This window comes from Eretmochelys imbricata, chromosome 23 (assembly GCF_965152235.1).
Source record: "Eretmochelys imbricata isolate rEreImb1 chromosome 23, rEreImb1.hap1, whole genome shotgun sequence".
NCBI lineage: Eukaryota > Metazoa > Chordata > Testudines > Cheloniidae > Eretmochelys > Eretmochelys imbricata.
In genome coordinates this window covers 1,953,913-1,979,572 of record NC_135594.1, presented here as the reverse complement: position 1 = coordinate 1,979,572, position 25,660 = coordinate 1,953,913, and the positions used below count along the sequence as shown (strand labels likewise).

At 66.4% G+C, this 25,660-nt stretch overlaps 1 protein-coding gene across 1 annotated transcript; it reads left to right on the top strand.

Moving 5' to 3' along the window:
* Window positions 1–10: 10 nt before the first annotated feature.
* Window positions 11–23,675, top strand: EXOSC5 (exosome component 5). The gene is made up of 6 exons (XM_077840688.1): window positions 11–160; window positions 2,047–2,160; window positions 4,027–4,148; window positions 6,324–6,464; window positions 7,268–7,357; window positions 23,396–23,675. Exons 1-6 carry the CDS (start codon window positions 67–69, stop codon window positions 23,486–23,488), a joined length of 654 nt encoding a protein of 217 aa, XP_077696814.1. The 5' UTR covers window positions 11–66; the 3' UTR covers window positions 23,489–23,675.
* The last annotated feature ends 1,985 nt before the right edge of the window (window positions 23,676–25,660 follow it).

Here is a 25,660-nt window from a genome sequence, read left to right as displayed (position 1 = left end):
GGAAGTGGGGTCGCGCCGCGGGGGTCAGGGGGCGGAAGTGGGGTCCGCGCGGGGTCCCGGGGCGCGATGGGCTCCGAGCCGGGGGGCTGCGGCCTGCGCCGCTTCTCCTGCGAGCTGGGCTCGCTCGGCCGCCCCGACGGCTCCGCCACCCTCCTGCAGGGTGAGCCCGGGGCCCCCCCGGGACCCCCTCGGGACAACCCGTCACCCCTAGAGCCCCCCGGGACCCCCCCGGGGCCCCCGTCACCCCTAGACCCTCCCGGGGCCCCCCCGGGATCTCCCGTCACCCCTAGACCCCCCGGGACCCCCTCGGGACAACCCGTCACCCCTAGAGCCCCCCCGGGACCCCCTCGGGACCCCCCGTCACCCCTAGACCCCCTCGGGATCCCCCGTCACCCCTAGAGCCCCCCGGGACCCCCTCGGGGCCCCCCGTCACCCGTAGAGCCCCCTGGGGACCCCCCGTCACCCCTAGACCCCCGGGACCCCCCCAGGACCCCCCTGGGACCCCTGGACCCCCCTGGGACCCCTAGACCCCCTCGGGACCCCCCCCTGGGACCCCTGGACCCCCCTGGGACCCCTAGACCCCCTCGGGACCCCCCCCTGGGACCCCTGTCACCCCCAGAGCCCCCCCGGGACCCCCCGTCACCCCCAGAGCCCCCGGGACCCCCCCCGGGACCCCCCGTCACCCCCAGAGCCCCCGGGACCCCCCCGGGGACCCCCCGTCACCCCTAGACCCCCCGGGGACCCCCCGTCACCCCTAGACCTCCCCGGGACCCCCCGGGGACCCCCCGTCACCCCTAGACCCCCCGGGGACCCCCCGGGGACCCCCCGTCACCCCTAGACCCCCCCCGTCACCACCCCGGGACCCCCCCCCGTCACCCGTAGAGCCCCCCCGGGGCCCCTAGACCTCCCATGGGACCCCCCCCGGCCCAGAACCCGACACCACCCAGACCTCCCGGAACCAGACCACCCCGGGACCCACCACGTCACCCCTAGAACCCCCCCGGGACCCCCCCGGGACCCCCGTCACCCCTAGAGCCCCCCCAGGACCCCCGTCACCCCTAGACCCCCCCGGAAATCCCCGTCACCCCTAGACCCCCCGGGACCCCTAGACCTCCCATGGACCCCCCCGTCCCGGAACCCGACCCCCCCTCAGACCTCCTGGGACCAGGCCCCCCCCCGGGACCCCCCACGTCACCCCTAGAACCCCCCCGGGACCCCTAGAACCCCCAGGACCACCCCCGGGACTCCCCCGTCAACCCTAGACCCTTCCAGGACCCCCCCTGGCCCGGGACCCCCCCGTTCATCCCTATTCCCCCCCGAGACTCCCCCGTCAACCCTAGTGCCCCCCCCCCGGGACCTTCATCACCCCTATTCCCCCCGGCACCCCCCCGTCAACCCTAGACCCGCCCCCGGGACCCGAACCCCCCGTTCACCCCATTCCCCCCCCGGGACCCTCCCCGGGATCTCCCCTCACCCCGGACCTCCCTCGGGCCCCCCCTCACCTCTATTCCCCTCCCCGTCTCCCTCCCCCCACTGGTCCTCTCACCCGACCATTCCCTGGGGCTCCCCGGGGACCCCAACCTCCCTACCCTCCTCCACGCCAAGGGCTCTTTCTCCACCCACTTGTTCTCCCCTCGGCCCAGGGACCCGCTTATCCCCCTGCCCTGTGGGTAGTGGGTTTGTCTCCCCCAAAGGGAGCAGCTAGTCTCCCCTTCCCACCCCGTCCGCAGGTAGAGGGAGGGCTCCCCAATTCCCCCGTCTGGGGGGTGTCTCCTCTGGAAGTCCCTCCATGGTCCCAATTTGGCCCTCTCTCATTGCCTGGCCAGCAGGGGCTGTTAGAGACACCTCCCCCATCCCAGACAGAGCTCAGGGGGGCGTTTGCCATCAGCTGAGTTCGGGGACCCCCTTCTTGGGAGCCTGGGGCAGGCGCTCTGGGGCCTGCCCCCTGCCGTGGGCTTGCGATTCCTGTCCTGGCTCCGCTCCCGGGGCAGAAGCTGGGGGAAGCCCAGGGGCCGTGTCTGACCTGGCTCTCGCCTCTCCTCTCAGGGGACACCTCGGTCCTCGCTGGCTTGTACGGCCCGGCGGAGGTGAAAGTCAGCAAGGAGCTGTACGACAAGGCCACAGTGGAAGTGCTGCTCAAACCCAAAGTGGGGCTCCCGGGTAAGTGACGGGGGGACAGGGAGCGCCCCCCGTGGGCCTTGTCAGCGGTAAAGGGGGGCGTTGGCTGGGGTTGGGGGACCTCATAGGCGGTGGCCAGGATTACGCCTCGAACAAAAGTTTGGAGGCTATTTAAAAACCAAACAAATCGCTATATCCTTCAAACCCCCCGCTGTTTACGCAATGTTTAAAATGAACCCTATGATAACAAGAGAATTTTATTAGCGTACTGAGTAGGGGGCTCGCCAGCAGCCCCACCATAACAATCTGTGCCGCCCTGCCATCACAAAGCAGCGTGCAGCTCTTAGGTCTCGTGGAGCAATTCTGCCACGATCCGATACACCCGCCCCCCACCCCCACCCCCCCCCCCGCAACGTCCAGCTCCAGCTTCCGTGAGCTCCGATCATACGGGGCGTCTGAGCGGCCCCGAGCGGTCCCCGTTGAGACCCCGTGAGGGGAAGTGGCTGCACGTGGCCTTATCCCTGAGCCCAGTGGGGATTTACAAGGTGGGGGCGGGGTTGTGCCGTCTTTTTGGAGCCCGTCGCCCTCTAGCGAAACGGGATGCATGTCCCGTTGGGATACAGATCACGGTGCTGCAGCTTGGGTCGCGCCGTCTCCCCGGCGGGCGGAGGGTTGGACGGACCTTGGGTCGAGTCTCTGCTCTGCCACGGGTTTGGTCAAGTCACTGCAGGTCGGTGCCTCGTATGTGCAATGGGGTAACAGCATTGCCCTGCCAGGGATATGTGTGTGTGTAAATCCATTGAGGATTGTGAGGTGCTGACCTGCTACGGGAATGGTGGCCAGGTAAGACCTATGGGTGGATGGGGGAGCCCTGTGCAGTGGGGGGAATGAACGGAGGGATCTGTGCAGGGGGGTGTGGCGGGACAGATGAAGAGGGGGTGTGGAGGGACAGACAGACAATAGCTTGACATAAGGCCATGTAGCCTCCTAAACGCTCCCCTCTGTCTGGATTGTGCCACAATGGCGGTGTTAACCCCCGGTGGGCTCTCTCCTGCCCCTGGGGCTCATCGGGTCGGTTCCCTGCAGCTAGGCCCCCTGGAGCCCTGCCCCACAAACTGTTAACATCTCTCCCGCTTTCTGGATCTCGGCAGGCTGCTTTTTTTAAACTGTCAGATTCCCAGGGGCGCTTCCGCAGCAAATAACTAAATTAAGAAACAACGGGAGGATTTTCCTTGCAGAACCTTTGACATTTCTCAGCTTTGTCGCACTGACTCTTGCTGGAGAAACAGCCTTGTGTAGCCAGAGCCACCCGGCGAGCGTGGGGTCGGGCGTAATGTCGCCGGGGCAGGACTCTCTCTCCATAGACGAGATAAAGGGGGGAGAATTCTCCCCCACTTTTCAGATGGGGAAACTGAAGCAAGCTGTTTGCATGCATGGAAGGGACTGGCCTTGTGGGTAAGGCTCTAGACTGGAAGTCGGGACCCTGCCCTGCTCCAGGGTCCCTGTCTGACTCATCCAAGTCCCTTCTCCTTCCATTTGTCCTGTGTATTTAGGGCTTAAGCTGTCTGCAGCACCTGGAAGGACAGGGGCCTCCCCAATCTTGGGCGGGGGATGGGGCAGTTGTGGGGCAGCACCCGGCATGGCGAGGGGCCCAGATCTCAGCTGGGGGGCTTTGGGGCCGTGCCTGGCACGTCGGGGGTGCAGTCTGCGTTGGGACGTCTGTGCGCTGGTGTCATACAGGCTAATCAGGCAGATGGCTCATGGGGGAGAGCACAGAGCTGGCGGGGGGAGAGCACGGAGCTGAAGAGGAGCTGGTTTTGTAGGGACGGAGGGTTGCTGGGGGGTTTTGTCCAGCTCCCGGTGTGCCCTCCCCTGGCTCAGCCTGGCCCCCCTCTCTCCTTCCCCCAGGTGTCTTCGAGAAGAACCGGGAGCAGCTGATCAGGAAGACATGTGAGGCGGCTCTCCTGGGCGCCCTACACCCCCGGACCTCCATCACCATTGTGCTGCAGGTGATCAGCGACGCGGGCTCCGTATCCTTCACAGGCAGCCCAGCCAGGGGCGCTCTCCAGCGGGTGCCCTCCTGCTCTTCCTGCCCGAGCCCTACGGGAACTACTGGCTGTCGCCTCTAGGTGGCAGCAGCGCTGTGGCAGTGGCCATCCTGGGGGTATGCCCCAGTGCGCCAGGGAAGGTTGGTCTCCCATCGGGCCCGGGGCTGCAGCCTTCCCGTTACACTGAAACCAGCCTGGAGATTCGAAGGGGGAATGGCAGCCTGGGGTCCCCACACACGGCTCTGCTGGTGCCCCTCAGTCCCGACCCGCAGCCCCCTGCTCGCCCAACCCTGGGCTCGCCCCAACTCTGCCGGTGCCCCTCACTCCCGATCCACAGCCGCTGCTCGCCCAGTCCTCTGTCAGTGAGAGCAGAGGAACCTGGTGTCAACCTGGGCTCCTGGGACAGGCTTGGCTGCAGAGCGGGCGGGGCAGCAGAGCCTTCCCAGGGCGCTGGAGGAATTTAATTATGGCGTGAGATGCGGGTGGGAAGTGACAAGGTCTCCGGCTCTGGGGTGTGAGCCAGGCGTGGGGATTAGCGGCAGCCAGGGGTGTCGGATTCCATCTGAACAGAGGCAGGAGTGATGACTTAATTCGGCCTTGCCGGGAAGGGCTCTCGCTTTTCCCTGAGCCAAATCCCCAGGGGAGGATTAGCGCTGGCAGGAAGGGCGTGGGACCCAGCCGGAGCCTTTCCACCTGCAGCAACCGCCCGGTGGGGTCCTGCTCCGGGCGGGGGGCCCCTACGTGCTACCCCAAGACCCCTAGTACACATACAGCCCCCGGGGGGTTCTGGTCCTTTCGGGACTGCTAGGCACAGCCGTAATGCACCTAATACATGAGGACCAGTGCCCAGCACAAAGGAGTTATGGGCCGGGCCTCCCAGTTATGGAGCAGGACTCCATTGTGCTAGGTGCTGTGTGTGTGTGTTAGGTGTATTATGGTAAGACCTAGGCACCCCAGTTATGAACCATAGCTAGGCACTGTACATTTCTTCGGTGTGGTAACGTGGTAGGAGCCCGAAATGGACCAGTCCAGAACTTCATTGTTTTGGGTGCTGTACATCTATTAGGTGTATTATGGTAATACCTTAGGGTCCTGGCCCTACTGTAATGCACCTAATAAATGTGCAGACCTTTGCACAGTGGGGGGCTGGTCCATAACTGGAGCTCCAGCTTGGTACTGCTCTCTTATTAGGTGTATTATGGTAGTGCCTAGCAAAGCCAGGTCTGGGTCAGGACCCCAGGATACTACCGTAATACACCTAGTAAGTGAACAGTAGCTAGCGCCATGGGGGGCTGGCCCATGGCGCGCTCCCAGATGCTCCTGCAGCTGCCACACAGGCTGGGCCCCTGGAGGGGGAGCCAGACCCCAGGGAGGCTGGGGGTGGGTTACTTATGGGCAGGAGCTGGTTGGTTACAGGCTTGGTGGGCTCCACATGTCCACTGAAATGTTAGAGCCCTCAGGCCCCATTCAGAGAGTCAGGACTACTGGGTTCTCTTCCCAGCTCCGGCGAGGGGTGGGGTCTTGAGGTTGGGGCAGGCAGAGACTGGGGGGCAGGACTCCTGGGTTCTGTTGTGCTCCGGGAGGGAGGCCGATTGTGGAGTGTTTGAAGCCGTGCGGTGCCCCAGGGAAGCCAAGCGTTACTAGGCTGCCCTCTTTAAAGGGGAATTGAATTGCTGTTGAAAACGCCTGCAGCATGCCCGGTTCAGCTGGAGGCGGTGCTTAGCTCTGGTGACAGGCGCTAGCCTGACGGCCCTGGAGCCGGGCTCCTCCAAGTGACCACCCGCCATAGGCAGCACCCCCTGCACAGCCACTCAGGTGTGGAAAGTGAGGCACGGAGAGAGCAAGTAGCTTGCTCAGGGTCACACAAATCTGTGGCAGAGCCAGGGATAGAACCCAGGAGTCCAGACTCCCAGCCCCCTGCAGCCCCCACATCCTCCAGACCCTGCAGATCCAGGTGCGCTTTCCAGCTGAGGCGACCTCTGCGTGTGCTGAAATAGGGACTTATGGCCCCTCTGAAGAAACAAGTGGTGGTTTCCCTCCGTGTAGCACGCAGCGGCCAAGAGCTGGGGTCAGCGCTGCTGGGGCTGTTAGCGAGGACGGCCTGCGGCACCCCTCCCTGTTAATTAGCTGCCAGCTTTTCCTTGACCCGGTACCCAGCTGCTGGCCTGCTGCCTGAACGCGGCCTGCATGGGGCTGATGGACGCTGGCCTGCCCCTGAAGTCTCTCTTCTGTGGGGTGACGTGCACCCTGGACGCCACTGGGGCCATCGGCCTCGACCCCACGGCCAAGCAGGAGAAGGTGGGTGTGGGACCGCCCAGGGCCAGGCGGCTGTGCCCCAGGGGTGTCTGGGTTTAGCGCCATGGTGTCCCCACGGGACTAGAAGCAGCACCCAGCACAAGGGGGGCCCCTGATTGGGGGGGGGGGCAGGGTCTGTGCCGTGCCTTGCACAATGAGTGGGAGGGTCTGTGTTGCACCCAGCACAATCTGGGGCGGGGGGTGTTCCTTCCTGACCCTGTGCTGACGGGTGCCCTGGAGCATGGAGCTGAGCTACCTCCACTCCTCCGAGCCTGAATGCTCTTAATGGTTCGTAAACGTTGCCAGCCCCGGACCCTCCTGCCTGGCGGCGGGAATCAATGCTCCCCCACTCTCCCCACAGGCCTCATCTGCTCCGTGTGTACCGAGAGCGGGGTCTAGCAGTGAGAATGGGAGCCAGGACTCTTCTCTGGCTTTGGGAGTGGAGAGGGGGTCTAGTGGTTAGAGCAGCCAGGCGACTGGGAGTCAGAAATAGGTGAAACAGAGGCAAAATGCGAGGTGGTGACCTCTGGGAGCAGAAATAGTGAAGTCAAAATAATCCCACTTCATGGGGGCAGTCGGCGTGACCTGTGGAATTCTCCGCCACTGGATGCTGGCACGAGCAGGCTGCCTGGCTAACGGGTCTGATGCGAGGGGAGTTGTGTGTTCTGCATTGGGCTGGGGTCCGTTAGCGAAGCTCTGGCCGGCTGGGACCACAGAGGCGGGAGCCTGGCCTGCGAGGGTCCTAGGATGAACGGGGAAGGTTCCGACGTGGGCGGGCAGCTCACGCTCTCCCCCTTCCCTTGCAGGAGGCTCGGGCTGTGGTGACCTTCGCCATCAGCAGCGTGGAGCGGCAGGTGCTCATGTCCACCACCAAGGGGACCTGCTCGGTGGAGGAGGTGAGCAGGGCATGGCTGGGCCGCCAGGCGCGGGGGCAAACCCGGCTTTAAGACCCACGGGAGCAGGGGGCGGAGGGGTTGGATCAGGCTCGGAGATCTCATGTGGGGGGGTGCCGGGAGCTCTGTGTGACCCCTGCCGGGTGGAGACAGATCTGCTGGCAGCAGGGCTGGGTTTGGGGTGCGGTGCCATGGCCGGGAACTCGGGCTCCGGGGTGTCGCTGAACTCAGCAGGGTGCGGAGCAGCTGGGATTATGGGGGGGCCAAGCCCCTTACAGGCCCGGCATGAGACAAGAAAGGGGGGGTGCCGCTGAGGCAGGGGAGGGGAATCCCCGGGGGGTGGGAGGAAGGACCCCGGTCCGCTAGGGCAGGCTGTTAGTATTCCCGACCCGGCGCGTTGCTGGGGAGCGGGCGGGACCATGGATGTGTTCTTGGCTGTCCCAGACAAACGGTTCTGCCAGGCCGAGCAGCCGGCCTGGGCTGAATCCCAGTTAGGTTTGGCTGCTTGAAAACCCTTTTCCTCCTCCTGGGTCTATTGAACGGGGCAGGGCACGGATCCCCCCTCGGGGCGAGGGGCCGCCGAGCGGTCCTGCTGGTTCGGTCGGGGTGGGGGTCCCGAGCGCCTCGGCTCCCCTCTGTGCCCACGAGGGGTCACTTCAGCACGCCGGCACGTCCGGCCGCAGCAGCTGCTCAGTGTCAGAGCGGAGCCCTGCCTTCGCCCCACGGCGCAGCAGCGTGCAGGATCTGAGGGGGGTGGGAAGCCCCCCCCCGGAGAATCCCCCGTCCATGGAGCCTGCGCTGCATCCCCTGTGCTGCCATAGGGGGTGTGGCCAGAGCGCACTGCTGGGGCTGGTCTCTGCCCCCCAGGGGGGTGGCGCTCCAGTGCGTGCATGGGGGGGGGTGTGCACATTGCTTTCCAGTGCGCGGCTGTGTCTGTGTGCGTTCCTCGGGGGGTGGGGGGTGGGTGTGTGTTGCTCTGGGGGGGGTGTGCATTGCTCGGGGGGTGGGGGGTGGGTGTGCGTTGCTCTGGGGGGGGGGGGGGTGCACGCACATTGCTTTCCAGTGCACGGCTGTGTCTGTGTGCATTGCTCGGGGGGTGGGGGGTGGGTGTGCATTGCTCGGGGGGGGGGGGTGCACGCACATTACTTTGCAGCGCGCGGCTCTGGCTGTGTGCGTCGCTGTGGCGTGTGTGGGGTTGTGGTGTGTGCGTCGCTGTGGCGTGTGTGGGGTTGTGGTGTGTGCGTCGCTGTGGCGCGGGCGGTTGTGGTGTGTGTGTCGCTGTGGCGTGTGTGGTTGTGGTGTGTGCGTCGCTGTGGCGTGTGGTTGTGGTGTGTGCGTCGCTGTGGCGCGGGCGGTTGTGGTGTGTGCGTCGCTGTGGCGTGTGTGGGGTTGTGGTGTGTGCGTCGCTGTGGCGTGTGTGGGGTTGTGGTGTGTGCGTCGCTGTGGCGTGTGTGGGGTTGTGGTGTGTGCGTCGCTGTGGCGCGGGCGGTTGTGGTGTGTGTGTCGCTGTGGCGTGTGTGGTTGTGGTGTGTGCGTCGCTGTGGCGTGTGGTTGTGGTGTGTGCGTCGCTGTGGCGCGGGCGGTTGTGGTGTGTGCGTCGCTGTGGCGCGTGCGGTTGTGGTGTGTGCGTCGCTGTGGCGTGTGTGGTTGTGGTGTGTGTGTCGCTGTGGCGCGGGCGGTTGTGGTGTGTGCGTCGCTGTGGCGTGTGTGTGGTTGTGGTGTGTGCGTCGCTGTGGCGTGGGCGGTTGTGGTGTGTGCGTCGCTGTGGCGTGTGTGGGGTTGTGGTGTGTGCGTCGCTGTGGCGCGGGCAGTTGTGGTGTGTGCGTCGCTGTGGCGTGTGTGGGGTTGTGGTGTGTGCGTCGCTGTGGCGTGTGTGGGGTTGTGGTGTGTGCGTCGCTGTGGCGTGGGCGGTTGTGGTGTGTGTGTCGCTGTGGTGTGTGGTTGTGGTGTGTGTGTCGCTGTGGCGTGTGTGGTTGTGGTGTGTGCGTCGCTGTGGCGTGGGCGGTTGTGGTGTGTGCGTCGCTGTGGCGTGTGTGGTTGTGGTGTGTGCGTCGCTGTGGCGCGGGCGGTTGTGGTGTGTGCGTCGCTGTGGCGTGTGTGGTTGTGGTGTGTGCGTCGCTGTGGCGTGTGGTTGTGGTGTGTGCGTCGCTGTGGCGCGGGCGGTTGTGGTGTGTGCGTCGCTGTGGCGCGGGCGGTTGTGGTGTGTGTGTCGCTGTGGCGTGTGTGGTTGTGGTGTGTGTGTCGCTGTGGCGCGGGCGGTTGTGGTGTGTGCGTCGCTGTGGCGCGGGCGGTTGTGGTGTGTGCGTCGCTGTGGCGTGTGTGGGGTTGTGGTGTGTGCGTCGCTGTGGCGTGTGTGGGGTTGTGGTGTGTGCGTCGCTGTGGTGTGTGGGGTTGTGGTGTGTGCGTCGCTGTGGCGTGTGTGGGGTTGTGGTGTGTGCGTCGCTGTGGCGCGGGCGGTTGTGGTGTGTGTGTCGCTGTGGCGTGTGTGTGGTTGTGGTGTGTGCGTCGCTGTGGCGCGGGCGGTTGTGGTGTGTGCGTCGCTGTGGCGCGGGCGGTTGTGGTGTGTGTGTCGCTGTGGCGTGTGTGGTTGTGGTGTGTGTGTCGCTGTGGTGTGTGGTTGTGGTGTGTGCGTCGCTATGGCGTGTGTGGTTGTGGTGTGTGTGTCGCTGTGGCGTGGGCGGTTGTGGTGTGTGTGTCGCTGTGGCGTGTGTGGGGTTGTGGTGTGTGCGTCGCTGTGGCGCGGGCGGTTGTGGTGTGTGCGTCGCTGTGGCGTGTGTGGTTGTGGTGTGTGCGTCGCTGTGGCGCGGGCGGTTGTGGTGTGTGCGTCGCTGTGGCGTGTGTGCGGTTGTGGTGTGTGCGTCGCTGTGGCGTGTGTGGGGTTGTGGTGTGTGCGTCGCTGTGGCGCGGGCGGTTGTGGTGTGTGCGTCGCTGTGGCGTGTGTGGTTGTGGTGTGTGCGTCGCTGTGGCGCGGGCGGTTGTGGTGTGTGCGTCGCTGTGGCGTGTGTGCGGTTGTGGTGTGTGCGTCGCTGTGGCGTGTGTGGGGTTGTGGTGTGTGCGTCGCTGTGGCGTGTGTGTGGTTGTGGTGTGTGCGTCGCTGTGGCGCGGGCGGTTGTGGTGTGTGCGTCGCTGTGGCGCGGGCGGTTGTGGTGTGTGTGTCGCTGTGGCGCGGGCGGTTGTGGTGTGTGCGTCGCTGTGGCGTGTGTGGGGTTGTGGTGTGTGCGTCGCTGTGGCGCGGGCGGTTGTGGTGTGTGCGTCGCTGTGGCGCGGGCGGTTGTGGTGTGTGTGTCGCTGTGGCGTGTGTGGTTGTGGTGTGTGCGTCGCTGTGGCGTGTGTGGGGTTGTGGTGTGTGCGTCGCTGTGGCGCGGGCGGTTGTGGTGTGTGTGTTGCTGTGGCGCGGGCGGTTGTGGTGTGTGTGTCGCTGTGGCGTGTGTGGTTGTGGTGTGTGCGTCGCTGTGGCGTGTGTGGGGTTGTGGTGTGTGCGTCGCTGTGGCGCGGGCGGTTGTGGTGTGTGCGTCGCTGTGGCGTGTGTGGGGTTGTGGTGTGTGCGTCGCTGTGGCGTGTGTGGGGTTGTGGTGTGTGCGTCGCTGTGGCGTGGGCGGTTGTGGTGTGTGTGTCGCTGTGGTGTGTGGTTGTGGTGTGTGTGTCGCTGTGGCGTGTGTGGGGTTGTGGTGTGTGCGTCGCTGTGGCGCGGGCGGTTGTGGTGTGTGCGTCGCTGTGGCGTGTGTGGGGTTGTGGTGTGTGTGTCGCTGTGGCGCGGGCGGTTGTGGTGTGTGTGTCGCTGTGGCGTGTGTGGTTGTGGTGTGTGCGTCGCTGTGGCGTGTGTGTGGTTGTGGTGTGTGCGTCGCTGTGGCGCGGGCGGTTGTGGTGTGTGTGTTGCTGTGGCGCGGGCGGTTGTGGTGTGTGTGTCGCTGTGGCGTGTGTGGTTGTGGTGTGTGCGTCGCTGTGGCGTGTGTGGGGTTGTGGTGTGTGCGTCGCTGTGGCGCGGGCGGTTGTGGTGTGTGCGTCGCTGTGGCGTGTGTGGGGTTGTGGTGTGTGCGTCGCTGTGGCGTGGGCGGTTGTGGTGTGTGTGTCGCTGTGGTGTGTGGTTGTGGTGTGTGTGTCGCTGTGGCGTGTGTGGGGTTGTGGTGTGTGCGTCGCTGTGGCGCGGGCGGTTGTGGTGTGTGCGTCGCTGTGGCGTGTGTGGGGTTGTGGTGTGTGCGTCGCTGTGGCGTGGGCGGTTGTGGTGTGTGCGTCGCTGTGGCGTGGGCGGTTGTGGTGTGTGTGTCGCTGTGGTGTGTGGTTGTGGTGTGTGCGTCGCTATGGCGTGTGTGGTTGTGGTGTGTGCGTCGCTGTGGCGCGGGCGGTTGTGGTGTGTGCGTCGCTGTGGCGTGTGTGTGGTTGTGGTGTGTGCGTCGCTGTGGCGTGTGTGGGGTTGTGGTGTGTGTGTCGCTGTGGCGCGGGCGGTTGTGGTGTGTGCGTCGCTGTGGCGCGGGCGGTTGTGGTGTGTGTGTCGCTGTGGCGTGTGTGGTTGTGGTGTGTGCGTCGCTGTGGCGTGTGTGGGGTTGTGGTGTGTGCGTCGCTGTGGCGCGGGCGGTTGTGGTGTGTGCGTCGCTGTGGCGCGGGCGGTTGTGGTGTGTGTGTCGCTGTGGCGTGTGTGGTTGTGGTGTGTGCGTCGCTGTGGCGTGTGTGGGGTTGTGGTGTGTGCGTCGCTGTGGCGCGGGCGGTTGTGGTGTGTGTGTTGCTGTGGCGCGTGCGGTTGTGGTGTGTGTGTCGCTGTGGCGTGTGTGGTTGTGGTGTGTGCGTCACTGTGGCGTGTTGTTGTGGTGTGTGTGTCGCTGTGGCGTGTGTGGGGTTGTGGTGTGTGCGTCGCTGTGGCGCGGGCGGTTGTGGTGTGTGCGTCGCTGTGGCGTGTGGTTGTGGTGTGTGCGTCGCTGTGGCGTGTGTGGTTGTGGTGTGTGCGTCGCTGTGGCGCGGGCGGTTGTGGTGTGTGCGTCGCTGTGGCGCGGGCGGTTGTGGTGTGTGCGTCGCTGTGGCGTGTGTGGGGTTGTGGTGTGTGCGTCGCTGTGGCGTGGGCGGTTGTGGTGTGTGTGTCGCTGTGGTGTGTGGTTGTGGTGTGTGCGTCGCTGTGGCGTGTGGTTGTGGTGTGTGCGTCGCTGTGGCGTGGGCGGTTGTGGTGTGTGCGTCGCTGTGGCGTGTGTGGTTGTGGTGTGTGCGTCGCTGTGGCGCGGGCGGTTGTGGTGTGTGCGTCGCTGTGGCGTGTGGTTGTGGTGTGTGCGTCGCTGTGGCGTGTGTGGGGTTGTGGTGTGTGCGTCGCTGTGGCGCGGGCGGTTGTGGTGTGTGCGTCGCTGTGGCGTGTGTGTGGTTGTGGTGTGTGCGTCGCTGTGGCGCGTGTGGTTGTGGTGTGTGCGTCGCTGTGGCGTGTGTGGGGTTGTGGTGTGTGCGTCGCTGTGGCGTGGGCGGTTGTGGTGTGTGCGTCGCTGTGGCGTGGGCGGTTGTGGTGTGTGTGTCGCTGTGGTGTGTGGTTGTGGTGTGTGTGTCGCTGTGGCGCGGGCGGTTGTGGTGTGTGCGTCGCTGTGGCGCGGGCGGTTGTGGTGTGTGCGTCGCTGTGGCGCGGGCGGTTGTGGTGTGTGCGTCGCTGTGGCGTGTGGGGTTGTGGTGTGTGTGTCGTTGTGGCGCGGGCGGTTGTGGTGTGTGTGTCGCTGTGGCGTGTGTGGGGTTGTGGTGTGTGCGTCGCTGTGGCGCGGGCGGTTGTGGTGTGTGTGTCGCTGTGGCGCGGGCGGTTGTGGTGTGTGCGTCGCTGTGGCGCGGGCGGTTGTGGTGTGTGCGTCGCTGTGGCGCGGGCGGTTGTGGTGTGTGCGTCGCTGTGGCGTGCGTGCGGTTGTGGTGTGTGCGTCGCTGTGGCGCGGGCGGTCGTGGTGTGTGCGTCGCTGTGGCGTGTGGGGTTGTGGTGTGTGTGTCGTTGTGGCGCGGGCGGTTGTGGTGTGTGTGTCGCTGTGGCGTGTGTGGGGTTGTGGTGTGTGTGTCGCTGTGGCGCGGGCGGTTGTGGTGTGTGCGTCGCTGTGGCGCGGGCGGTTGTGGTGTGTGCGTCGCTGTGGCGTGTGTGTGGTTGTGGTGTGTGCGTCGCTGTAGCGCGTGCGGTTGTGGTGTGTGTGTCGCTGTGGCGCGGGCGGTTGTGGTGTGTGCGTCGCTGTGGTGTGTGTGGTTGTGGTGTGTGCGTCGCTGTGGCGCGGGCGGTTGTGGTGTGTGTGTCGCTGTGGTGTGTGTGGTTGTGGTGTGTGTGTCGCTGTGGCGCGGGCGGTTGTGGTGTGTGTGTCGCTGTGGTGTGTGCGGTTGTGGTGTGTGCGTCGCTGTGGCGCGGGCGGTTGTGGTGTGTGTGTCGCTGTGGTGTGTGGTTGTGGTGTGTGTGTCGCTGTGGCGCGGGCGGTTGTGGTGTGTGCGTCGCTGTGGCGCGGGCGGTTGTGGTGTGTGCGTCGCTGTGGCGCGGGCGGTTGTGGTGTGTGCGTCGCTGTGGCGTGTGTGGTTGTGGTGTGTGCGTCGCTGTGGCGCGGGCGGTTGTGGTGTGTGCGTCGCTGTGGCGTGTGTGGTTGTGGTGTGTGCGTCGCTGTGGCGCGGGCGGTTGTGGTGTGTGCGTCGCTGTGGCGCGGGCGGTTGTGGTGTGTGTGTCGCTGTGGCGCGGGCGGTTGTGGTGTGTGTGTCGCTGTGGCGTGTGTGGTTGTGGTGTGTGCGTCGCTGTGGCGCGGGCGGTTGTGGTGTGTGCGTCGCTGTGGCGTGTGGTTGTGGTGTGTGCGTCGCTGTGGCGTGTGTGGGGTTGTGGTGTGTGCGTCGCTGTGGCGCGGGCGGTTGTGGTGTGTGCGTCGCTGTGGCGTGTGTGTGGTTGTGGTGTGTGTGTCGCTGTGGCGCGGGCGGTTGTGGTGTGTGTGTCGCTGTGGCGCGGGCGGTTGTGGTGTGTGTGTCGCTGTGGCGCGGGCGGTTGTGGTGTGTGCGTCGCTGTGGCGGGTGGTTGTGGTGTGTGTGTCGCTGTGGCGTGTGCGGTTGTGGTGTGTGTGTCGCTGTGGCGTGTGTGGTTGTGGTGTGTGCGTCTCTGTGGCGCGGGCGGTTGTGGTGTGTGTGTCGCTGTGGCGTGTGTGGTTGTGGTGTGTGCGTCGCTGTGGCGCGGGCGGTTGTGGTGTGTGCGTCGCTGTGGCGTGGGCGGTTGTGGTGTGTGTGTCGCTGTGGCGCGGGCGGTTGTGGTGTGTGTGTCGCTGTGGTGTGTGTGGTTGTGGTGTGTGCGTCGCTGTGGCGGGTGGTTGTGGTGTGTGTGTCGCTGTGGCGTGGGCGGTTGTGGTGTGTGTGTCGCTGTGGCGGGTGGTTGTGGTGCGTGTGGCGCTGTGGCGTGTGTGGGGTTGTGGTGTGTGCGTCGCTGTGGCGCGGGCGGTTGTGGTGTGTGTGTCGCTGTGGCGGGTGGTTGTGGTGCGTGTGTCGCTGTGGCGTGTGTGGTTGTGGTGTGTGTGTCGCTGTGGCGGGTGGTTGTGGTGTGTGCGTCGCTGTGGCGGGTGGTTGTGGTGCGTGTGTCGCTGTGGCGTGTGTGGTTGTGGTGTGTGTGTCGCTGTGGCGCGGGCGGTTGTGGTGTGTGCGTCGCTGTGGTGTGTGGTTGTGGTGTGTGCGTCGCTGTGGCGCGGGCGGTTGTGGTGTGTGCGTCGCTGTGGCGCGGGCGGTTGTGGTGTGTGTGTCGCTGTGGCGTGTGTGGTTGTGGTGTGTGTGTCGCTGTGGCGCGGGCGGTTGTGGTGTGTGCGTCGCTGTGGCGGGTGGTTGTGGTGTGTGTGTCGCTGTGGCGTGTGCGGTTGTGGTGTGTGTGTCGCTGTGGCGTGTGTGGTTGTGGTGTGTGCGTCTCTGTGGCGCGGGCGGTTGTGGTGTGTGTGTCGCTGTGGCGTGTGTGGTTGTGGTGTGTGCGTCGCTGTGGCGTGTGTGGTTGTGGTGTGTGCGTCGTTGTGGCGCGGGTGGTTGTGGTGTGTGCGTCGTTGTGGCGCGGGTGGTTGTGGTGTGTGCGTCGCTGTGGCGTGTGTGGGGTTGTGGTGTGTGCGTCGCTGTGGTGTGTGTGGTTGTGGTGTGTGCGTCGCTGTGGCGCGGGCGGTTGTGGTGTGTGCGTCGCTGTGGCGTGGGCGGTTGTGGTGTGTGCGTCGCTGTGGCGCGGGCGGTTGTGGTGTGTGCGTCGTTGTGGCGCGGGTGGTTGTGGTGTGTGCGTCGCTGTGGCGTGTGTGGGGTTGTGGTGTGTGCGTCGCTGTGGCGCGGGCGGTTGTGGTGTGTGCGTCGCTGTGGCGTGGGCGGTTGTGGTGTGTGCGTCGCTGTGGCGCGGGCGGTTGTGGTGTGTGCGTCGTTGTGGCGCGGGTGGTTGTGGTGTGTGCGTCGCTGTGGCGTGTGTGGGGTTGTGGTGTGTGCGTCGCTGTGGCGCGGGCGGTTGTGGTGTGTGTGTCGCGGTGGCGCGGGCGGTTGTGGTGTGTGTGTCGCTGTGGCGCGGGTGGTTGTGGTGTGTGCGTCGCTGTGGCGTGTGCGGTTGTGGTGTGTGCGTCGCTGTGGCGTGTGTGGGGTTGTGGTGTGTGCGTCGCTGTGGCGTGTGTGGTTGTGGTGTGTGCGTCGCTGTGGCGCGGGCGGTTGTGGTGTGTGCGTCGTTGTGGCGCGGGTGGTTGTGGTGTGTGCGTCGCTGTGGCGTGTGTGGGGTTGTGGTGTGTGCGTCGCTGTGGTGTGTGTGGTTGTGGTGTGTGCGTCGCTGTGGCGCGGGCGGTTGTGGTGTGTGCGTCGTTGTGGCGCGGGTGGTTGTGGTGTGTGCGTCGCTGTGGTGTGTGCGGTTGTGGTGTGTGCGTCGCTGTGGCGTGTGTGGTTGTGGTGTGTGTGTCGCTGTGGCGTGTGTGTGGTTGTGGTGTGTGTGTCGCTGTGGCGCGGGCGGTTGTGGTGTGTGTGTCGCTGTGGCGCGGGCGGTTGTGGTGTGTGCGTCGCTGTGGCGCGGGCGGTTGTGGTGTGTGCGTCGCTGTGGCGCGGGCGGTTGTGGTGTGTGTGTGTCGCTGTGGCGTGTGTGGGGTTGTGGTGTGTGTGTCGCTGTGGCGTGTGTGGGGTTGTGGTGTGTGCGTCGCTGTGGCGTGGGCGGTTGTGGTGTGTGTGTCGCTGTGGCGCGGGAGGTTGTGGTGTGTGCGTCGCTGTGGCGCGGGTGGTTGTGGTGTGTGTGTGTCGCTGTGGCGCGGGCGGTTGTGGTGTGTGTGTCGCTGTGGCGCGGGCGGTTGTGGTGTGTGTGTCGCTGTGGCGTGTGTGGGGTTGTGGTGTGTGTGTCGCTGTGGCGTGTGTGGGGTTGTGGTGTGTGCGTCGCTGTGGCGTGGGCGGTTGTGGTGTGTGTGTCGCTGTGGCGCGGGAGGTTGTGGTGTGTGCGTCGCTGTGGCGCGGGCGGTTGTGGTGTGTGCGTCGCTGTGGCGTGTGTGTGGTTGTGGTGTGTGCGTCGCTGTGGCGTGGGCGGTTGTGGTGTGTGCGTCGCTGTGGCGTGTGTGGGGTTGTGGTGTGTGCGTCGCTGTGGCGCGTGCGGTTGTGGTGTGTGTGTCGCTGTGGCGTGTGTGGGGTTGTGGTGTGTGTGTCGCTGTGGCGTGTGTGGGGTTGTGGTGTGTGTGTCGCTGTGGCGTGTGTGGGGTTGTGGTGTGTGTGTCGCTGTGGCGCGGGCGGTTGTGGTGTGTGCGTCGTTGTGGCGCGGGCGGTTGTGGTGTGTGCGTCGCTGTGGCGTGTGTGGGGTTGTGGTGTGTGCGTCGCTGTGGCGTGGGCGGTTGTGGTGTGTGTGTCGCTGTGGCGCGGGCGGTTGTGGTGTGTGCGTCGCTGTGGCGCGGGTGGTTGTGGTGTGTGTGTGTCGCTGTGGCGTGTGTGGTTGTGGTGTGTGTGTCGCTGTGGCGCGGGCGGTTGTGGTGTGTGCGTCGCTGTGGCGCGGGCGGTTGTGGTGTGTGCGTCGCTGTGGCGTGTGTGTGGTTGTGGTGTGTGCGTCGCTGTGGCGTGGGCGGTTGTGGTGTGTGCGTCGCTGTGGCGTGTGTGGGCTTGTGGTGTGTGCGTCGCTGTGGCGCGGGCGGTTGTGGTGTGTGCGTCGCTGTGGTGTGTGCGGTTGTGGTGTGTGTGTCGCTGTGGCGTGTGTGGTTGTGGTGTGTGTGTCGCTGTGGCGTGTGTGGTTGTGGTGTGTGTGTCGCTGTGGCGCGGGCGGTTGTGGTGTGTGCGTCGCTGTGGCGCGGGCGGTTGTGGTGTGTGCGTCGGTGTGGCGTGTGTGGTTGTGGTGTGTGCGTCGGTGTGGCGCGGGTGGTTGTGGTGCGTGTGGCGCTGTGGTGTGTGTGGTTGTGGTGTGTGCGTCGCTGTGGCGCGTGCGGTTGTGGTGTGTGTGGCGCTGTGGTGTGTGTGGTTGTGGTGTGTGCGTCGCTGTGGCGCGGGCGGTTGTGGTGCGTGTGCGGTTGTGGTGTGTGCGTCGCTGTGGCGCGGGCGGTTGTGGTGCGTGTGCGGTTGTGGTGTGTGTGTCGCTGTGGCGTGTTGTTGTGGTGTGTGTGTCGCTGTGGCGTGTTGTTGTGGTGCGTGTGTCGCTGTGGCGTGTTGTTGTGGTGTGTGTGTCGCTGTGGCGCGGGCGGTTGTGGTGTGTGTCGCTGTGGTGTGTGCGGTTGTGGTGTGTGCGTCGCTGTGGCGTGGGCGGTTGTGGTGTGTGTGTCGCTGTGGCGTGTTGTTGTGGTGTGTGTGTCGCTGTGGCGTGTTGTTGTGGTGTGTGTGTCGCTGTGGCGCGGGCGGTTGTGGTGTGTGTGTCGCTGTGGCGTGTGTGGTTGTGGTGTGTGTGTCGCTGTGGCGTGTGTGGGGTTGTGGTGTGTGCGTCGCTGTGGCGCGGGCGGTTGTGGTGTGTGTGTCGCGGTGGCGCGGGCGGTTGTGGTGTGTGTGTCGCTGTGGCGCGGGTGGTTGTGGTGTGTGCGTCGCTGTGGCGTGTGTGGTTGTGGTGTGTGCGTCGTTGTGGCGCGGGTGGTTGTGGTGTGTGCGTCGTTGTGGCGCGGGTGGTTGTGGTGTGTGCGTCGCTGTGGCGTGTGTGGGGTTGTGGTGTGTGCGTCGCTGTGGTGTGTGTGGTTGTGGTGTGTGCGTCGCTGTGGCGCGGGCGGTTGTGGTGTGTGCGTCGTTGTGGCGCGGGTGGTTGTGGTGTGTGCGTCGCTGTGGCGTGTGTGGGGTTGTGGTGTGTGCGTCGCTGTGGCGCGGGCGGTTGTGGTGTGTGTGTCGCGGTGGCGCGGGCGGTTGTGGTGTGTGTGTCGCTGTGGCGCGGGTGGTTGTGGTGTGTGCGTCGCTGTGGCGTGTGCGGTTGTGGTGTGTGCGTCGCTGTGGCGTGTGTGGGGTTGTGGTGTGTGCGTCGCTGTGGCGTGTGTGGTTGTGGTGTGTGCGTCGCTGTGGCGCGGGCGGTTGTGGTGTGTGCGTCGTTGTGGCGCGGGTGGTTGTGGTGTGTGCGTCGCTGTGGCGCGGGCGGTTGTGGTGTGTGCGTCGCTGTGGCGCGGGCGGTTGTGGTGTGTGTGTCGCTGTGGCGCGGGCGGTTGTGGTGTGTGCGTCGCTGTGGCGTGTGGGGTTGTGGTGTGTGCGTCGCTGTGGCGCGGGCGGTTGTGGTGTGTGCGTCGCTGTGGCGCGGGCGGTTGTGGTGTGTGCGTCGTTGTGGCGCGGGTGGTTGTGGTGTGTGCGTCGCTGTGGCGTGTGTGGGGTTGTGGTGTGTGCGTCGTTGTGGCGCGGGTGGTTGTGGTGTGTGCGTCGCTGTGGTGTGTGCGGTTGTGGTGTGTGTGTCGCTGTGGCGCGGGCGGTTGTGGTGTGTGTGTCGCTGTGGCGCGGGCGGTTGTGGTGTGTGCGTCGCTGTGGCGTGGGCGGTTGTGGTGTGTGCGTCGCTGTGGCGCGTGCGGTTGTGGTGTGTGTGTCGCTGTGGCGTGTGTGGGGTTGTGGTGTGTGTGTCGCTGTGGCGTGTGTGGGGTTGTGGTGTGTGCGTCGCTGTGGCGTGGGCGGTTGTGGTGTGTGTGTCGCTGTGGCGCGGGCGGTTGTGGTGTGTGCGTCGCTGTGGCGCGGGTGGTTGTGGTGTGTGTGTGTCGCTGTGGCGTGTGTGGTTGTGGTGTGTGCGTCGCTGTGGCGTGTGTGGTTGTGGTGTGTGCGTCGCTGTGGCGCGGGCGGTTGTGGTGTGTGCGTCGCTGTGGCGTGTGTGTGGTTGTGGTGTGTGCGTCGCTGTGGCGTGGGCGGTTGTGGTGTGTGCGTCGCTGTGGCGTGTGTGGGGTTGTGGTGTGTGCGTCGCTGTGGCGCGTGCGGTTGTGGTGTGTGTGTCGCTGTGGCGTGTGTGGGGTTGTGGTGTGTGTGTCGCTGTGGCGTGTGTGGGGTTGTGGTGTGTGTGTCGCTGTGGCGCGGGCGGTTGTGGTGTGTGCGTCGTTGTGGCGCGGGCGGTTGTGGTGTGTGCGTCGCTGTGGCGTGTGTGGGGTTGTGGTGTGTGCGTCGCTGTGGCGTGGGCGGTTGTGGTGTGTGTGTCGCTGTGGCGCGGGCGGTTGTGGTGTGTGCGTCGCTGTGGCGCGGGTGGTTGTGGTGTGTGTGTGTCGCTGTGGCGTGTGTGGTTGTGGTGTGTGTGTCGCTGTGGCGCGGGCGGTTGTGGTGTGTGCGTCGCTGTGGCGCGGGCGGTTGTGGTGTGTGCGTCGCTGTGGCGTGTGTGTGGTTGTGGTGTGTGCGTCGCTGTGGCGTGGGCGGTTGTGGTGTGTGCGTCGCTGTGGCGTGTGTGGGGTTGTGGTGTGTGCGTCGCTGTGGCGCGGGCGGTTGTGGTGTGTGCGTCGCTGTGGTGTGTGCGGTTGTGGTGTGTGTGTCGCTGTGGCGTGTGTGGTTGTGGTGTGTGTGTCGCTGTGGCGTGTGTGGTTGTGGTGTGTGTGTCGCTGTGGCGCGGGCGGTTGTGGTGTGTGCGTCGCTGTGGCGCGGGCGGTTGTGGTGTGTGCGTCGGTGTGGCGTGTGTGGTTGTGGTGTGTGCGTCGGTGTGGCGCGGGTGGTTGTGGTGCGTGTGGCGCTGTGGTGTGTGTGGTTGTGGTGTGTGCGTCGCTGTGGCGCGTGCGGTTGTGGTGTGTGTGGCGCTGTGGTGTGTGTGGTTGTGGTGTGTGCGTCGCTGTGGCGCGGGCGGTTGTGGTGCGTGTGCGGTTGTGGTGTGTGCGTCGCTGTGGCGCGGGCGGTTGTGGTGCGTGTGCGGTTGTGGTGTGTGTGTCGCTGTGGCGTGTTGTTGTGGTGTGTGTGTCGCTGTGGCGTGTTGTTGTGGTGCGTGTGCGGTTGTGGTGTGTGTGTCGCTGTGGCGTGTTGTTGTGGTGTGTGTGTCGCTGTGGCGTGGGCTGGTGTCGGCCCGGTGGACGCACATCACAGCCTGTGGCTGTTGACGTTCGGAGCCTCGCTGCCGGGGGCTGGATCGCAGCCTGCGCGGGGAGCGATCACCGGGGCCAGTCGCTGGCTGGCTCCTCACCCGTCACTGCCCTGCCAGGGGATCGCGGATGCTGGATGCTGCGTTTGCAGCTCAGCTCCGCCCTCCTCTTTCCCTCCAGACCCTGTGAAATCTTCTTCCTGGGGTCAGGAGTGAGGGGCACCGGCAGAGCGGGGCGGGGAGCCCAGGGCTGGGCTGGCAGGGGCTGTGGGTCAGGAGTGAGGGGCACCGGCAGAGCGGGGCGGGGAGCCCAGGGCTGGGCTGGCAGGGGCTGTGGGTCAGGAGTGAGGGGCACCGGCAGAGCGGGGCGGGGAGCCCAGGGCTGGGCTGGCAGGGGCTGTGGGTCGGGAGTGAGGGGCACCGGCAGAGCTGGGGGGAGCCCAGGGCTGGGCTGGCAGGGGCTGTGGGTCGGGAGTGAGGGGCACCGGCAGAGCTGGGGGGAGCCCAGGGCTGGGCTGGCAGGGGCTGTGGGTCGGGAGTGAGGGGCACCGGCAGAGCTGGGGGGAGCCCAGGGCTGGGCTAGCTGGGGCTGTGGGTCGGGAGTGAGGGGCACCGGCAGAGCTGGGGGGAGCCCAGGGCTGGGCTAGCAGGGGCTGTGGGTCGAGAGTGAGGGGCACCGGCAGAGCGGGGCGGGGAGCCCAGGGCTGGGCTAGCAGGGGCTGTGGGTCGGGAGTGAGGGGCACCGGCAGAGCGGGGCGGGGAGCCCAGGGCTGGGCTAGCAGGGGCTGTGGGTCGGGAGTGAGGGGCACCGGCAGAGCGGGGCGGGGAGCCCAGGGCTGGGCTAGCAGGGGCTGTGGGTCGGGAGTGAGGGGCACCGGCAGAGCTGGGGGGAGCCCAGGGCTGGGCTAGCAGGGGCTGTGGGTCGGGAGTGAGGGGCACCGGCAGAGCTGGGGGGAGCCCTGGGCTGGGCTGGCAGGGGCTGTGGGTCGGGAGTGAAGGGCACCGGCAGAGCTGGGGGGAGCCCAGGGCTGGGCTAGCAGGGGCTGTGGGTCGGGAGTGAGGGGCACCGGCAGAGCGGGGCGGGGAGCCCAGGGCTGGGCTAGCAGGGGCTGTGGGTCGGGAGTGAGGGGCACCGGCAGAGCGGGGCGGGGAGCCCAGGGCTGGGCTAGTAGGGGCTGTGGGTCGGGAGTGAGGGGCACCGGCAGAGCTGGGGGGAGCCCAGGGCTGGGCTAGCAGGGGCTGTGGGTCGGGAGTGAGGGGCACCGGCAGAGCTGGGGGGAGCCCAGGGCTGGGCTAGTAGGGGCTGTGGGTCGGGAGTGAGGGGCACCGGCAGAGCTGGGGGGAGCCCAGGGCTGGGCTGGGCTGGGCTGGCAGGGGCTGTGGGTCAGGAGTGAGGGGCACCGGCAGAGCTGGGGGGAGCCCAGGGCTGGGCTAGCAGGGGCTGTGGGTCGGGAGTGAGGGGCACCGGCAGAGCTGGGGGGAGCCCAGGGCTGGGCTAGCAGGGGCTGTGGGTCGGGAGTGAGGGGCACCGGCAGAGCTGGAGGGAGCCCAGGGCTGGGCTAGCAGGGGCTGCGGGTCGGGAGTGAGGGGCACCGGCAGAGCTGGGGGGAGCCCAGGGCTGGGCTAGCAGGGGCTGTGGGTCGGGAGTGAGGGGCACCGGCAGAGCTGGGGGGAGCCCAGGGCTGGGCTAGCAGGGGCTGTGGGTCAGGAGTGAGGGGCACCGGCAGAGCTGGGGGGAGCCCAGGGCTGGGCTAGCAGGGGCTGTGGGTCGGGAGTGAGGGGCACCGGCAGAGCTGGGGGGAGCCCAGGGCTGGGCTAGCAGGGGCTGTGGGTCGGGAGTGAGGGGCACCGGCAGAGCGGGGCGGGGAGTCGCTGTGGCACTTTGCTTGGGGCTGGCATGTGCCCAGCTGTTGCCCAGGGGCAGAATTTCAGGCCCTTTCAGCCGCGTCTGGTTTCCCAAGCGCTCCCGGGCGGCTGGCGCTGGGGGCAGAGCCGCTGGGGGCAGGGTGGGTGGGTAGGTGGCCTGTCGGATCCTCTCAACTCCCATGGGGGGCCGGGGGGGTGGCTCTGAGCCCCAGTCGAGGGCTTGCCTTCCATTGCCCTCTGAGGGGCCAGTGGGGAGCGACCCCTGGGATCCCCTGGGCTGTTTTCTCCCCTCCTGTGCGCTGCGGGGCGAGGGTGGGCTGCCTGCAGGAAGTGGGTGCCAGGGGGCTGGGAGCGAAGGGTCCCCTCCTGGGTGTGGGGCAACTTTGAACGATTGATGGGGCATCACAGCCCCAACCTGGTTGCTACGGCGACGGGAGGTAGGGTGCTGGGATGGCAGCTCTCCTCCCATTCCCCCCCACACACTTCTGGGCTGGCCATGGGGCTGGGTGGGGAGTGTGGGGGTCCTGGCCCAGAGGGAGGACATGGGGGGGTTCCCCTCATGAATTACAGGGAGGGTGAAGGGGATCAGGCCCCCCCTTCCTGGGGATGGGGAATCAGGGCCCCCCCTCTCCCCCAGGCCTCTCGGGGCAGGTTGGTCGGCGGAACTGTCCCATGATGCCCCGGCAAAGTGAAGAGCCTTCTCCTCTGCAGCCCGAGCCTGGGTGGGGGGCAGGTGTTGGGAGCCCCTGGGGGCAGAGCCAGCCCAGCACCTGCCGTGAGGGCCTGTCTCTGGGGGTCCCCCCGCTCTAACCACCCGTCTCCCCGCTCCTCCCCAGCTGCAGCAGTGCATCGCAGCCGCCCAGCGAGCCAGCGGTGCCATCTTCCAGTTCTACCGGGACTCCGTCCGCAGGAAATACTCCAAGACGTGAGGCTTGGCCCCCAGCCGGGTCCCGGATCCCTGCCGAGCGGGGACCCGTCGGTGCGTCCAGCCTGTGAAACTGCTCTCCCGGCTCCTGCCCGTCACGCACAGGCTACGTCCAGATCACCCCAAACCCGGCGTTTGCCGCGATGAACTCTGTGCAGCGGGGCCCATTAAAAAGGGGGCATCCCCCCGTCTGTCTGTGTGTCCAGCCAGCCGTCTGCGCCGTGCGTGGGATGGGAGCGTGTCCTTTGGCCGTGCGATTGCCCCCCAGGCCCACTGCTCTTCTGCAGGGCTCTCCCTGCCTCCTGGCTTTTCCTTTTCCCTCCAGCAGGGCCGGAGCTGGCAGCCAGATTCTGAGCATTCGTCCTGGCGCACCTCGAGCTGCCCGGTCCACGGAGCCCCGGCTGCCACATTGTGGATGCGACAGGAGGGAAACTGAGGCCTGGCGGTGGTGCTGGTCTCCCCTCCCCGCGCCAATCTCCACCTGGCCCTGCTGCAGGGAAGCTCTCACCTGGCAGGGCCCGGTGGGCAGACATCTGGACCCCTCCACACCCAGGTGTTTCAGCCCATCTGTCACCAAGCTGGGTCAGGGCCAGCCCCAGTCCACAGTGCTCCCCCCACGGTTAACCCCTTGTGTACTGGGACAAGGATTTGGGGAGGGCAGGGGGTTGTTGGCCAAAGCCCCTGCCCAATGTGTGCTGCGGGGTGGTGACGAGAGTTAAACTGTCAGGGGATTCGGGTCGGGGCAGATTTGCAGGGGAAATCCAGTGTAAACCCAGGCCGGAAATGTCAGTGACCCATGGGCTGATTTCTCTCTCTCTCCTTTCATTGGCTCGTTCCCCTGTCTTATTTACCCTTCTTGGCCCCGGCCTCTGCCCCTTCTCGCACCCCGGATCGGGGCCGAACCCACCTGCCTGAGCCCAGCTCGACGGCTGCAGCCGGGCACTGCTGTGCCCCGGGGTGAAAGTAGGTGACACGTTCATTCCTTCCCTGTGTCCTCCTTTCTCCCCTCCTTCGTTTCCCCCTTCCCGCTCCGTGGCTTTTCCCCTCTGCCCTACCCGCAGCCTGCTCCGAATCCCCTTGGCCGGAGTCCCTCTTCTGTGCTCTGATCTCTCCCCCACCGGGAGCGGGGCCCAGGCCAGCCGGGGTGGGGTGATCCTGTCTGCCCTGGGGCGGTCCCCAAGGAACTCTTGTTCGAAGGAGAAAAACCAGCCCCCACTGGCGAGTGGTTCCCTGGTTCCTTCCCCCCCATTAAACGTTTCTGCCTATTTCCAGCTCCCGGCCGGCGCCTGGCCGTGGACTGCAGCCCCCTCACTTTCCCGGCTCGTTCCCCCCGTGGGATCAGGTCGCCAGCTCGGCCGGTCTGCGGCTCGCGCTCAGGCAGGTTTTCCGATCCCAGAGTCATTCCACTGGCTCTTCTCTGACCCCTCTCCGGTTTGTCAGCGTCCTCCCCCCTAGAGCCCACTCCCCTCCTCGAAGTGGGGCCAGGAGTCTGGATTCCCCCGTTCTAACCCCAGACCCCACTGCGAGTCCCAGCCCAGCGTGCTCTCTGCCGTTTCCACCAAGGAGGCTATTAATGAGCACGTTCCGCCCGCTCTTGGAGCGGGAACAAAACCCCAGGGTAGCGTGGCCGGGTTTGCTGCAACCCGGAGGATCTGGCCGCTCAGCTTGGTTTTGGGGTCCCAGCATGAGCTGCGACCCCCCCCCCCCCGACTCAGCCTCCCTCCTCCCCGGGGTCCTTTGGGGACCTTGCACCCCCCCGGCCTGGTCTGCTGATGGCCATGAAGTGCCCCCCTGGGGCCCTCTCCTTCTGCCGGCTGCAGTCCCCGTGTTGCACCCTCGCTGTGCTCCACCCCAGAGCAGCCGCGGCCTCTGTTCGCGGGTCCCCTGCAGTTACAGCCTGCGGGGAGGTAGCCGACAAGACCCCCTGGCTGTGCCCCCTCTGGATTCTGGGGGGGGGGGAATTCTCCTCCCCCCTGAAATCATGGGGCTTCCCCCCCCCTTCACTGTCAGCAGCCTCCTTGGCGGAGCCAGGCCACTGCTTTGGTTAAGGAGCCTCATCGCTTTGATGAAATGATTGTATTTGCCTGTCGGCTCCGTATGCGTCTCCTACCCTAACCCGTCTGTCTGCCCCCTTTCCAACCTCCTCCCACTTTCACACCATGCCCCCTGACCCTCC

Excerpts from the sequence above, each read along its gene's own strand:
- EXOSC5 (XM_077840688.1), top strand. The coding sequence starts at position 67 with ATGGGCTCCGAGCCGGGGGGCTGCGGCCTGCGCCGCTTCTCCTGCGAG. Across the intron at positions 161-2,046 it reads CTCCGCCACCCTCCTGCAGG|GGGACACCTCGGTCCTCGCT; the intron begins GTGAGCCCGGGG and ends CTCTCCTCTCAG. Across the intron at positions 2,161-4,026 it reads ACCCAAAGTGGGGCTCCCGG|GTGTCTTCGAGAAGAACCGG; the intron begins GTAAGTGACGGG and ends TCCTTCCCCCAG.